This window comes from Nomia melanderi, chromosome 5, assembly GCF_051020985.1.
Source record: "Nomia melanderi isolate GNS246 chromosome 5, iyNomMela1, whole genome shotgun sequence".
In the NCBI taxonomy this organism is placed as follows: domain Eukaryota; kingdom Metazoa; phylum Arthropoda; class Insecta; order Hymenoptera; family Halictidae; genus Nomia; species Nomia melanderi.
Window position 1 is genome coordinate 19069083 of NC_135003.1, and position 13289 is coordinate 19082371.

Consider the following 13289-nt stretch of genomic DNA (forward strand, 5'->3'; position numbering starts at 1 on the left):
AGCATATGCGCATGCGTACGAAAGTTTCCTTTTCTCCCTTTCTCTCTCCCTCTCTAAATCAAAATATAAAACTATTTCATTTAGTTATTACCCAGATTTAATCTATATAAAACAGTATTTTAATAATATTATTTGTTCGGTTAAAATTCGATTCCACATGGCATTTATACCTTAAATGCTATTTAGATTTAAATGTAAGTATCCACGTGCTGTACGCGTTTGTTCTTACCAAGTCATATTAGGCGTTCTTACACGAAGAAAGAGTAAGGGATACTATTTTCCTTTATTTAAATCAACATTAAGTTTATATTATTAAAAATAGTAATGCTGTTAGTCGTCATGTAAATAAAATAAATAAAGTTCTCTATAATATATGGTATTTTTTATTACATTGTACAATAATTACACAATATGATGGCAAGAATGAAATGCGAAAAACTGTTTTCAAACGAAACTGAAGAAAAACATGAACATTTAGAATCGAGAGAAGTTTTTGAGAATTCGATAAATAAAAACGATATATCGAAGTATTTTATCGATGCGACCCACGCAAAGCTTACTGTCTCGTAGCCATCACAGACTGCGGACTTTCACTCAAGTATCAAGGATTGCATGTAGAATGTCGGAACAGTAAGAGATTTCCCTTCTACTATTTTGAGATATGAATATTCTTGTTATTACTTTAATCTTCCTACATCAGTGAGGATATTTTTTATGACTGCATATTCGTATTTCTCCTTAAATAACCCTTGATTATCTTAATAAGAGTGGAGGTTAGAGTAACCATCGTTTCTGTTAATGACGTACTTATATTGTGTCTTATAAAACATCATTCATTACACTATTTTTTCCTACGTTTGTAAATTATTACACTTATATTTCATAGAATGTACATTTGTGAGAAATAAGTACCGAATGTAATACCATTCTTACTTACAACATGCGCTGTATACTATTTTTTAACCCATTTACATCATTCAGTCAAACACCAGTAGAATTACATTTGGCACGAATGTTTATAAACAGATCGTTAAACTTCCTGTTTATGCTCTAAGCAAGATTAAAATATTTTTATTTAACAAAATTATTACTTTTCCTTTTTGAAATGTCTCAATGTTTATTACTGTAGCGATGATACTTTACTGGATGAAGACCTTGGAGATGACGAATACGATCTAGGCAAGGATGAGGAAGAGGCCCTATTGGCAGATGATTATGAATTGGAGATGGTGAGCATTTTGCTGCAGCATTATTTTGTTATTAAATGAAAAATTGCACATCACTGTATGTCATGAACTATCGTACAATAGTATTCCATATTAAAAGTTAATAATAAGTCTTTTAAAACTTTTATTTAAGAATGAAGAATATTAAAGATTAATTAATCCATTTATGCTTATAAAATTACTTGTTTTAACTATAGAATTATTATCGAAAACTTATTTTGCGAATTACGACAGATTTAAAACTATATTAACTTCTTTTTATTACATCAAAGCGAAAAGATTATTTAATGTAAATGGGTTAAATTTAATGTAATTTATATTCGTATTGTCCATGTACAATACATTTCAGCGTCCAAGATGGGAATTCAGCACTATTAAGTTTATTCCATCAATAGTGTCTTCTTTGTATTGTATGTGATAGCTATAATAGGCCAAAAATTACCATATGTATTTTTTTTATTGAGAAAATCAGTCAATCATTTTTTTTATATATAATGAATTGTATATACATACATACATACATATATATATATATACATGTATATATATATATGTATATAATTCCATTAAATACATGCCTCATGTTAAAGCGTTCAAAAGAAGTGTACAAGTAAAGGAATTGTCAAACAAATTGTTTGTGTTCCTTCGCAGACATACGTATAATCTAAGTCCTGAAAATTATTCAAATTACATGATTGTAATTTGTTTAATGTAAAATTAAAAGGAAAATGCGCATAAATCAAAAGCTATCATTGCACAAGCAAGAATTTCATACTGTGATTTTGCTTTATTATGATATAAAGAAAATGCTAAAATACAATGCGGAAATGATCTGTGGAATATGTAGGATAAGTAATACATTTGATCAAAATTACAGTAGGGAAAATGAAATATAAGTAATTATAATTTTTCTGTAACATTTATTTTGATACTTTAAAGTATATATAATATTTATAATGGCAGACAATGTCTGAGTTTATTATTTTCTATATTTTAATTGTATTTGTCATTGTAAATCAAGTTTCTCATATGGTAATCTCGGGAAATTTTAATTCAGAACAATTTTTTAATTTTCTATATTATCTGATCATTTAAAGTCAAATTTATAGAAATGTATCTGTATGATTTTCCTTTTCCCTGCCAATTGCAAAAGACAATTTAATTATTTATCTCTGTAATCGGTATTAAAGTTAATTGTAAATAACAAACTGGTATTATACAATTTTGTGAAAGTATTTACATTATTTCAAAAAATTATAGTTATAGACGTTATAAGTTCTGTAATTTAAAATCTATGTATTTATCTATCACGATTGTTTCAAATAGTGTACTTAGGTACAACAATCTGTAGCAGAAAAATGTTTTAATGAAACTCGAATGAATGTTTTGAAGAAATATTAAATTTTAGAAACATTATTAAACTGTAGCATTATATTAAAATAAAAGCTAGAATTTTGACGAGTAACAATTGTGCTGTTACAATTATGATGTAGTCATTGTATAAGGTTATACGTTACAATAAACTATAAGTGAGTTACCTTTTAAACAATAATACACGCGATCGGAATTTATCAATAAAGATTAGTGCATTACGAAGTCCTTTATTAAAACATTCAACTGTTATGTACAGATGTTTTAAAATCTGTACTGATAAAGTGGTATTGTAACAAATATTAATATTGTTTATGTTTTGATAGATAATTGTACCAATTTTCGTAGTATGTAAGATCGTATATACATATATATATATATATATATATTTTATATATATATATATATATATATTTTATATATATATATATTATATATATATATATATATATACACATATATTCTCATTTTCATAATAAACAGCAATATGAAATATTATGGTACTGAGAACTTTTAATTTATTTTTCTATCAGAATTAGACTGTTTAAGTATATGAAAGATTATGACAACAAAGAATCTTTAACTGTGACACGAATGTATACAATTAATAAAAAGATAGTAGACTATTATATATCATATTGCTGTTATGGAGAGTTATATTACATGTATAATATACTTTTATAATGTTTCTGATTATTGTTAAGTATAAGCTAAGATATTCAGAAGCTGTTCACTCAAAAAAGAGTACTTTATCATCTGAATTAAGTATTGATTGTTACATATATCTCAGATAATTAACTACACATATATACCTCCATTCGGTGTTCGCTTGCACAAAGCAGAATCATGTTTAACGGTGAACTTTAGCGAAATACTTGCGATTACATTTGGTTAGACAAATTTTATAAATGGAAAGGCAACAGAAACTTGAGAATTCAGTATTGCGATATTATGTTTAAACATCATACAACACATGTTCGTTTTCTTCATAAAGAAATCATTTCCAAGCATTCATATTCATATTCGTATTCATATTCATACTCATATTCATATTCATATGCATATTCATATATACACATATCACCTTATCTACCAGCCAATATGTTATTTAAAAGTAGATTGTAACGACTACGGCTAAATGTCATATTTTCATTACAAATATTTGGCAATTTAATTCCCTGAGCAGCAGAATAGCTATAAGGGAGAAGAGGAGACAGATGATGTACTGGACTTAGGAGTTACCGACGCACTCGACGACTTAGATGGTGAAGATGAAAATATAGAATTTAGTAGAAGCAAGACGAGTAGAAGTAATGACAATGACTTTTACGAAGATGGAGATCGACTAGAAGTTCAATCGAAATATTACGAGCGAGATGAAATTAACGAGTACAAAAATGATCAACCGCGTCAACAAGATGAACGTTCAGCAGGCGACAATATTAATACTTCTACTAATATTGGCAAAGGAGATTTGCGAGAAAAGTTACAGAAAAATGCAAAAATCTACGCAGCGACTGGACAAGGTTTCGAGGATGATGAATGCGAAGAGGCCAAGGAAAGAAGGAATAGATTCCAAAACGAGAGAACCATAGTTTCTCCAAAAATGAATAGCAACATACCGGACACTTTGGAAAATGTTGTAACATCTGAACCATCGAAGTTAGTGTGCAGAGGCCGTGGAAGAGGTCGAAGTACAAGAGGAAGCCGTGGAGGAAGATTTAATACGCAGAATTCTGGGAATTTTAATCCAAGGTACTTGTGAACGATTCTCCTATTCTTATCTTTTCTCTTTCTTTTTCTTTTCTTCTCTTCTCATTTATTTCTTTCTCTTCTGCCACACAATTTATTTCTTTCTCTTTTAATACTTGTGAAATGTTATGTTAGATTTAACAACGTGCGCAATATGAATTTCGATAATCAAGCACCAGTGTGCAGACCGCCGTTACTCGAAGCCAGACCACCTTTTCTTCTCGGAGTACCCAACAACGTACAAAATCAGCAGATAATCTATCAACAACCAAATTCTCAAGTACAACCTTTCCAGCATTATTCACCAAATGGTTCACTCCAAGGCCCTACACATTTTGTAGATAGTAGACCGCAGTTCAACCCTAATCAATTTCAAGGTCAAGTAGGCCCTCGAATAATCGGGCCAAGGTTAGATTATGGACCTCGAGGTAATTTGCCAGGATCGTTGCAAGGACCAGCTTACAACCACCCACCGAATCAACCACCGTACGGGCAAATCCAACCGGGCCCTTTCCAAAACTCCAGCGTCCTGATACAAGACAATCAAACTCGTCTGATGCAAAATAATCAAGCTCCGCTGCTGCAAGGGAATCCAGGAGGGCCGTTGCTTGGAAATCTAAATCCACTGGTATCTGTCGCTTCGGTGCCGTTGTTGCAAGCAAATCAGAATCAGACGTTACCGCTGCAAGGGTTTCCACGACAACCTTCCCAGGGGCCACCCATTAATCATCCTAACGTACAAATATCCAATCCGGCACCTTTCGAGAACAGACCAAGTTTTCAAGAAACACAATTTGAGAACCGACCTGTTTACGATTCGAGGTCCGGCTATTCCGATCAAGTACCTACCAGCCAATTTAATACTAACACGTTACCGGTTCCGCAACAACCTGCTTCCAATGTACCCAATGTACCTTTACCTCCAGGCCACAAGATTTTAATCAATCCTCACTTTCGAGGTGCCGTTCAATCGACCAATGATGGTAAGTTGTTCAAAGTAGTTGTTCATCTTTCGTTAATATGTATAGATAACATATTACAGTAAAGATGCGCACGGTTTCTTATTTTAACGACTAATACTTTTCTAATATGTGAAGCAGCAAGACTGGTATGGGATTCTGCTCAACAACAGCAACAAACACCTTTGTCATCACAAATTCCTACTAGTCAGTTTTCACAACCCATATCGTCTTATCAAAATCAGAGTTCGTATAATCAGACTCAACAAGGGCCGCCGCATTATCAACAAAATTATCAACAAAATAAGAGTGACGTATGTATCCGGAAGCGTTCAACTGTGCGACTATCAATTTCCAACAGAATGCTAAATAACCGATGTGAATTGTTCCGTGTAGGATCCTTACGCGTACTTCTCAGACGTTTGGCAAGAAAACAAGCCCCAAAAGAGTAGTCAGAGTGGAACTCTCGGTAAACAGTATTCCACTGAAAGTAATTACACGCGAGAGAGTAATTACGAGGCCAGTTCGAAATATAAATCGGGTCAGTGGGATCAGAAAGACAGTTACCAGGAGGTAAATAAAACACGTACGATCGATTACAATAGAAACTTGCTTGCTTACCAATCAAACGATTTATTTCTTACAAAATAACGCAATAGGATCATAGAGGAGCCCATCAGAATTATCGCGAGAGAGACTTGCCGTCTAAAACTAGAAGCGATTACGTTCAAAAGAATAGGCCACCGCCCTCGAATACATACCGGGAGAGCTACGAGCAAAACCATGCACAAAAATCGCCTAGTAACAGACCTCCTATGAATACTTTAGTCAAAACTAGATTACCCCAAAAAAGAATTTCTGATCCGGTAGATCGATCTTTACGCGATCTAAGTCCAAAACGCACGAAAGCTAACAACAATAGGAATCTTCATGAAGTGCGAACAGTGGATACATTGAATACTACGAGTAACGAAAAGAAGGTACATAGATTTGCATTTTATCATATTCCTTTGATCCCTTCAACTATTATATCTTACGATCTTTGATAAATTCAATATGCCAGGACGAAGAGAGTGATCCAGAGATGGAAGAGTATAGAAAGAAAATGGAGGAACAAAAGCGGCTTAGGGAAAAGATTTTACGCGAGAAGGAGAATAGGCGGAAAATGGCTGCAATGGAGAAACAAAATGAAGAAGCTAAAAACGAAAGTAACACATGTACGTATGTTTAGTATTTTTCCAAATATCGATTTCCTAACAACCGTGGAAACTTTAAAACGTATATGCTTATATACTTACTTTCGACACCAAAATATTCAGTATTTTAGAGCTGTACGAATACTGTTATTATCTTTCATGGAATTTGCAACGCCTATTAATAACACTAAAGTATTATATACAACATATGTACAAAGAGGAAATATATGTGCATATACGCTTAACATGAAATGGTTTTGCAGCAAGCGAAAGCGCACAGGATGCAAAGTCGGTGTCAGTACTTATGGGAGTGGTAAAAGATGTTTCCACGAACAAAGGTCATATCGGTATTGGCAGAGGACGAGGTCGTCCTATCAATACACAAGCTACAGAGGTACAACACTAAAAATATTGTATTTTTTCCGATACTAGAGATACGGAACACTTGAAATACAATCGAAGTACAATTTTTTAAAGTATGTAATTTTGTAAATCTTTGAATAAGATAAAGAAATCTTCGTTTCTACTAATTTTTGTTTCGCTTCGAAACATTATAAGCAATATATGCTTATTGCACTGATGAAAAATGTAACCGGTAGGTTTGTTATACCTGTTAAAGTTTTTTTTATTTATATTATACTAGTATAATATTCACTATTCGAGTATATTGTATATATAAATACATTGATATGTTTGCAATTGTATACGCATATCTGTCAAAGATTATTAGCGCACATTACAATTTAAATCATTTCTTCTTTACCTAATCACCATGTGCTGTTGCATTTTTTTACACGCTGTTAAGAAATATATCAATTTTAAATATTTATTATTATCAGCAGAATGAAAAAAATATACGAATTTCAAATAAAATAAGGATAAATAAATTATATATACATATATATATATATATCTATATATATATATATATACATTTAGTAGATTTTACTGTATATTTTTTACTCATGTTTCAATAAAATGTATTTTTTAAGTACTTTTTGTTCCTTTTCATTTCCTCCAAATTTGTTGTCATTTTCGTAAAGCTATTTTTATTAAAAATACTTCAACAACCATGCATTACACGATAATATTCTCGAAACACGTGACGTATCGACGAATTGTTATTAGAATAATAAACGATACTTTCAACCATTGGTATTTCTCATAACTGGAATATGGTTCTGTGACTCAACTGACTTGATCTTAATTGTTTTTCTTATAGGCGGCAGAGAAATCGTGTGTGCGAATTGTCAGAACGATACAAACTGTACAACCCAGTGACTCGATAGATTCTACAAAGGATAATAACTCTGGACATACAGTTGGCCAAACCAGTGATACTACAAAAACTTTGAATGCGCAGTCTGGAACGCGACGAGTCGTAATACAAAAGTCGTTATCGAATACCCACAAGATTGCAACCACTATACAGAAGACTGTATCGAATCTACAGAAAGGTCAACTGGTATTACAAAGTAAAGTAAATAATCCAGTACAGGGTACAACTCAAAAAATTCTACAAACTCAGTCAGATCTGTCGAAGAAATTGACAATCGTTGGACAGAAGATTGGCAATAATCCACAGAGAATCGTTAAACAAAAACCATCTACAGGTCTACAGAAAACTATCATCAGCGTACAAGAAGTAACGAATGTCAATGCGCAAAAGGTTGTTGTCAATACTCAAAGCAATCAAAGAGTTGTACTTCAAAAGACACCAATTCAACAAAAGAAATTACCAGAAATAAAGACGAATACTGTGAAAGTAGAGAATTTAGCAGCAAGTACATCCGAGACACAAATTAGGCGTATGTGTCAAGGGATTGGAACAATTGAGGTGACTATTTCATTATTTTTCCATAAGAACATTTATTGCCAATTTTACTATGATCTTGTAATAAATCTATCCATCGTTTTGGTTTTTAATAAATATATTCTATCTTCTCATTTCATAATTATTTGTGTATGTTATTCGTGTTGTAGAGCATTCAAATGGGTGAACGTAGCGCTACGATTGTGTTTAAGACGCAGTCCGCTGCCATGGTGTTTCATAAAAAATACCAACGCAAAATGATAGATCTCTCACTGATAACCGTTCGCCTTGTACCACAAACAAGCGGAACTAAAACCACGGCTATTGTGAAAGTTTCTTAAAGGATATACTAGCTAAGCCAACCTTGTATCTCAAATACCAAAAAATGCATAGTATAGTTACATTTGTGTTTAAAAATAATATTTCACGATTTAATTGAAGCAGCCTGCGTATAATTCAGTGTGCATTTCATATTTTACATACTTATCTAGGATAAGGTATATATGCATCATACATAAATACACACACACGTACACACACCCCGCCTACTACCTACCTACCTACTTACCTACCTACCTATCTATCTATCTACCTACCTGCCTACCTACCTACCTACCTACCTACATACCTACCTACATACGTACATACGTACATACATACATACATACACACATGCATAAAAAAATATATACATACATACACACACGCACACATACATAAAATCGAAAAAGCGACTATATATAATTATGCAAAGATTAGAAAAAAAACAACATATTTTTGGCTGCAGATGAATTGTATAATATATCTTCGTGAACGAAGGTAAAATGTCCTAGCAACTTAATTTGTACATATGTCAAATGCAGTGTATATTTCATATGAAAATACATGTGGTAGATCCAACGTGCTGTGCATTTAAAAGCTACTGTTTACTATATATCGTATAATATATACAGCTGGTGAATTTATAATTTTGAACGCAAAAAAAGAGCATACATGTCAATAAATAAACTGCGAATTACGCAAATTATAGATCTAGAGTACTATATATTAATATATAATTAAATATTAAAAATGATTATATCCGTGACAGACAAGTCTGTCAATAATTATACGTCTATATTGTTACGGTAAATTACATTTAATATGCAATATTGAAACAAGTACTTAAAAATCACTTTACACAGAAAATTTTATATAATGAATTCTGAAATCGACAAGAAATGTCAATAATATTATTATTTATTATTACGTTCTTTGAATTTTAGTCAGTTTCATAGTTATTCTGTTCTGTGATTGTAAGTAAAATACACGAATAATAATCTAAATGAATGTCCCCTTATCTGTTTGTTTGTTCCGGGTAAGTGCTGGTAAGTAAGTTATGCGACCCATTAGTTACGCTTCTTGCCGTACGATGAGGCTGTCAGCAAACAAACGTTACATGACAATCAACTTCCATGATTTCGCATTTTTGCAATCCCTCGCATAAAATGAATTCATTTTGATGCACGAATAACAAGCGTTATACTTGATTTTTTACTGTTATGTTATATAGTAGGAGTAAGAGCTCGCAATCTCCATAGTAACTTTCCCCTCAAGGAAAGTTACACCCTTGATACCTAATTTTTACCTGTTTCCATTGAACACCATTAGGTACATACATAGAACTGCTCGCATAGGTACACAGTCTCGGCAGCTCTTGGTTAGGTAGTGGGGAATCATTGAGGCGAGTTTGATTCAATGTTACTACATAATTTCCCAGAATTTTTATCATTTTTTAATATCAAAATCATAATATAGAAATTTCCCTCATTTTTCACGTGTTAATATTTTTTCATTTCAGTTTAATTTCAATGTTAAGTACACGCATGCGCACTAAAAATTGGTTTTGGAAAATGATCAGAGTTCGCCAATGTAAAAGTCCTCTGTGATAACATTATTTCATGCTGAAGTGTGTATGTACTCTATCAATTTGGCATTCTGAGTGAAAGGAAAGTTGTTTTCTAACGTACTAACTACGTGCCGATGTTAATATGGCTTCGGCTAAACTTGAATGGAGTAAATATGTGGATGAACAAGAAAAATTGTCTGCAAAGGTAATAATTTCGTCTCGTATATAAGTTATGTATAGCATACAAATATACATATACATATGTATGCCCGGCTTAACCTCACACTGCTTTGTTTATGCATGTTTCTCACTGGACCCAACATTTAATTAATAGACTAAGATTTTGAACACTGTACATGTAAATGAAGTTTTCCCTTTTGTTGTGGTATACATTGAGATATTAATGCTTTATCGAACTGCAAAAAATCATTTTTCGTTCTAATTGATAATCATTAACAGGTATCTAACTTAAACATAGAAAAACAACCTGCAGAAAATGTACAAAGTAATACAGAGACCAAGAATGAAGATGGAACAGAAGAACAGATCTCGCCAGCAGAGAAATCATTGTTACAAAAAGTCATACGTAAGGGTTTAGTAGTAACAACAAAGGACATAGAAATTCAAAGGAAGGACCCATCTTCACCTTTATACAGTGTCAAAAGTTTTGAAGCTCTCCATCTGTTAATATTTTTAATTTATAACTTTTTCATATTTTAAATTCTTTATAAAGAAGTTATATTGTATGATATACATTACAGTAAACCAGCTTTGTTAAAAGGAGTGTACGCAATGGGATTTAATGCACCATCAAAAATTCAAGAAACCGCATTACCTACCTTACTTGCAGATCCGTAAGTTTCTTCATATTATATCGTGTAAATGGTATTTTATAACACATCTAAAACTACTACAAATTTGAATGATTAATCTACAGGCCTCAAAATATGATTGCTCAGTCACAATCTGGAACTGGCAAAACAGCAGCATTTGTATTAGCAATGTTGAGCAGAGTAGACACAACTAAGAATTATCCTCAAGTACTTTGTTTATCGCCAACATACGAGTTAGCAATACAAACAGGAGAAGTAGCAGCAAAAATGTCTGCATTTTGCAATGAAATAAAAATTAAATATGCAGTTAGAGGAGAAGAAAGTAATATATATATTCTGGATTACTTTCCTTTTTTAAGAATACGATGTGCCTGTAAAGAGTAGACACTTATTCTAATTGATATTTATTTCAGTAAGTCGTGGATCAAAAATTACAGAACACATTATCATAGGAACACCGGGAAAAGTTTTAGATTGGGCAGTTAAATTTAAATTTTTTAGCTTGAGCGAAATATCGGTATTTGTTTTAGACGAAGCAGATGTAATGATTGCTACACAAGGCCATCAAGATCAGTGTATTCGCATTCACAAGTAAGTCAAGTCAAGTAAAAAATAACTGATTTCTCAATATTGTATGCATTTACATATTACATACTGTATTTGCACAGGCAACTTCCACGCAAATGTCAAATGATGTTCTTTTCTGCTACTTATGAACCAGAAGTAATGAAATTTGCAGAAATTATTGTTAATAATCCCTTGATAATTCGATTGTTGAAAGAAGAAGAAAGTTTAGATAACATTGAACAATATTACGTAAAGTGTAAAGACTTGGATGAAAAATATGCAGCTATTACTAATATCTATGGTGTGATAACAATAGGTCAAGCGATCATTTTCTGTCATGTAAGTTATTTCAAATTACATTCACATTGAAATGTTCCTTGTTTACAATGTGTTATACCTATTTGTAGACTAGAAAAACAGCAAATTGGTTAGCCGAAAAAATGACAAAGGATGGTCATGCGGTAGCTGTCTTATCTGGTGAATTAACAGTAGAACAAAGAATATCTGTTTTGGATCGATTTAGAGCTGGCCTCGAAAAAGTTCTCATCACAACGAACGTCTTAGCTAGAGGTAATCATGCATATAAAATAGATTTGAATGTCATCATCTATGGATTGAACAATTGTAATTGTTTAAAAACATGTTACTCGTAGGTATCGACGTTGAACAAGTAACAATAGTAGTCAATTTTGATCTACCTATGGATCAAAATCGACAAGCGGACTGCGAAACGTATTTGCATAGAATTGGCAGAACGGGACGATTCGGTAAATCTGGAATCGCCATTAATTTGGTAGATTCGCCACACGCAATGGCAATATGCAAAGATATCGAGGCACATTTTGGCAAAAAGATATGTTATCTTAACGCGGAAGACGCGGATGAAATTGAAAAGATTGGAGCCTAGATTAGCGCGTAAGACATACAATTATGCTTTTTATTAAATATTTGTAGACCTTTGAAATATGCGTAATACTTCCAAAAAGAATAGATGATCGTATTCCTAATGTATTAGTTCTTTGTATTCCTGTTGCAATGATACATATTACTGATAAATTTCATGATTATATTTTCAATTGTGATGACTTTATACTATCAATTTATACTATCAACACTTCATTGATATATAGCACTTGGATCAGATACATCACAGAATTTTAAAAATATCGAAAATAAAGAAATAGTTTTGCATATTACATAACAAAATAACTTTTATAGGAAAGAGATATACATAATAAGATGATTGTCTTAATTTAATTATAATTTTTATATTGAAAGACAACTTGCTTCGCATGATATTCCTTCGATTGAAATAATTACACGATATAGGAAAAATGATAAATGTACTAAATAGTACATTTTGTATGCTCGACTATCTTATATAGATAGATTGTAACAGAATATTCAAACTCAGTTTATGAAATGAATGCGAACAGTGCCAGAGGGAAAGGTAAATATACAGTTATACTGAAATAAGATTGATTCTAATTTCATTTTTGTATGTGGCAAGGTAACGAATATCGTACATCCTAAACATGTCAAATATGATGGTATGTTATTCGCACTTTAGTTTTATCGACTTTTTCCTGGCAACACTGTCTCTTTACTAAACCTTGTAAAGATTTTATATTAATATTTTCTAATAGAGGGAGGTATATCTCTGTCAGCGATTAACAATTATGAC

The 13289-nt window shown here is 32.1% G+C and overlaps 2 protein-coding genes across 6 annotated transcripts; both read left to right on the forward strand.

The window, feature by feature from the left end:
* Positions 1-44: 44 nt before the first annotated feature.
* Positions 45-9217, forward strand: LOC116424580 (uncharacterized). 4 transcript variants are annotated; one of them, XM_031971164.2, is made up of 11 exons: positions 45-194; positions 1130-1229; positions 3784-4352; positions 4485-5332; positions 5447-5622; positions 5705-5881; positions 5968-6288; positions 6372-6525; positions 6768-6898; positions 7727-8341; positions 8488-9217. In XM_031971164.2, exons 2-11 carry the CDS (start codon positions 1227-1229, stop codon positions 8656-8658), a joined length of 3165 nt encoding a protein of 1054 aa, XP_031827024.1. In that variant the 5' UTR covers positions 45-194; positions 1130-1226; the 3' UTR covers positions 8659-9217. The 4 variants fall into 4 exon arrangements, with proteins under 4 accessions (XP_031827024.1, XP_031827023.1, XP_031827021.1 ...); XM_031971163.2 differs by lacking the exon at positions 45-194 and adding an exon at positions 392-630 and having other exon boundaries at positions 3787-4352; XM_031971161.2 differs by lacking the exon at positions 45-194 and adding an exon at positions 411-630.
* A 688-nt stretch (positions 9218-9905) lies between these two features.
* Positions 9906-13284, forward strand: Dbp80 (putative ATP-dependent RNA helicase Dbp80). Of its 2 annotated transcripts, XM_031971176.2 has the most exons (10): positions 9906-10040; positions 10158-10410; positions 10665-10888; positions 10967-11059; positions 11143-11360; positions 11452-11629; positions 11707-11944; positions 12013-12175; positions 12259-12520; positions 12824-13284. In XM_031971176.2, exons 2-9 carry the CDS (start codon positions 10348-10350, stop codon positions 12510-12512), a joined length of 1431 nt encoding a protein of 476 aa, XP_031827036.1. In that variant the 5' UTR covers positions 9906-10040; positions 10158-10347; the 3' UTR covers positions 12513-12520; positions 12824-13284. The 2 variants fall into 2 exon arrangements, with proteins under 2 accessions (XP_031827036.1, XP_031827035.1); XM_031971175.2 differs by having other exon boundaries at positions 12259-13284.
* The last annotated feature ends 5 nt before the right edge of the window (positions 13285-13289 follow it).

Excerpts from the sequence above, each read along its gene's own strand:
- LOC116424580 (XM_031971161.2), top strand. The coding sequence starts at position 539 with ATGCGACCCACGCAAAGCTTACTGTCTCGTAGCCATCACAGACTGCGG. Across the intron at positions 1,230-3,783 it reads ATGATTATGAATTGGAGATG|CAGAATAGCTATAAGGGAGA; the intron begins GTGAGCATTTTG and ends TTCCCTGAGCAG. Across the intron at positions 8,342-8,487 it reads AAGGGATTGGAACAATTGAG|AGCATTCAAATGGGTGAACG; the intron begins GTGACTATTTCA and ends TTCGTGTTGTAG.
- Dbp80 (XM_031971175.2), top strand. The coding sequence starts at position 10,348 with ATGGCTTCGGCTAAACTTGAATGGAGTAAATATGTGGATGAACAAGAA. Across the intron at positions 11,361-11,451 it reads TGCAGTTAGAGGAGAAGAAA|TAAGTCGTGGATCAAAAATT; the intron begins GTAATATATATA and ends TATTTATTTCAG. Across the intron at positions 12,176-12,258 it reads AACGAACGTCTTAGCTAGAG|GTATCGACGTTGAACAAGTA; the intron begins GTAATCATGCAT and ends TGTTACTCGTAG.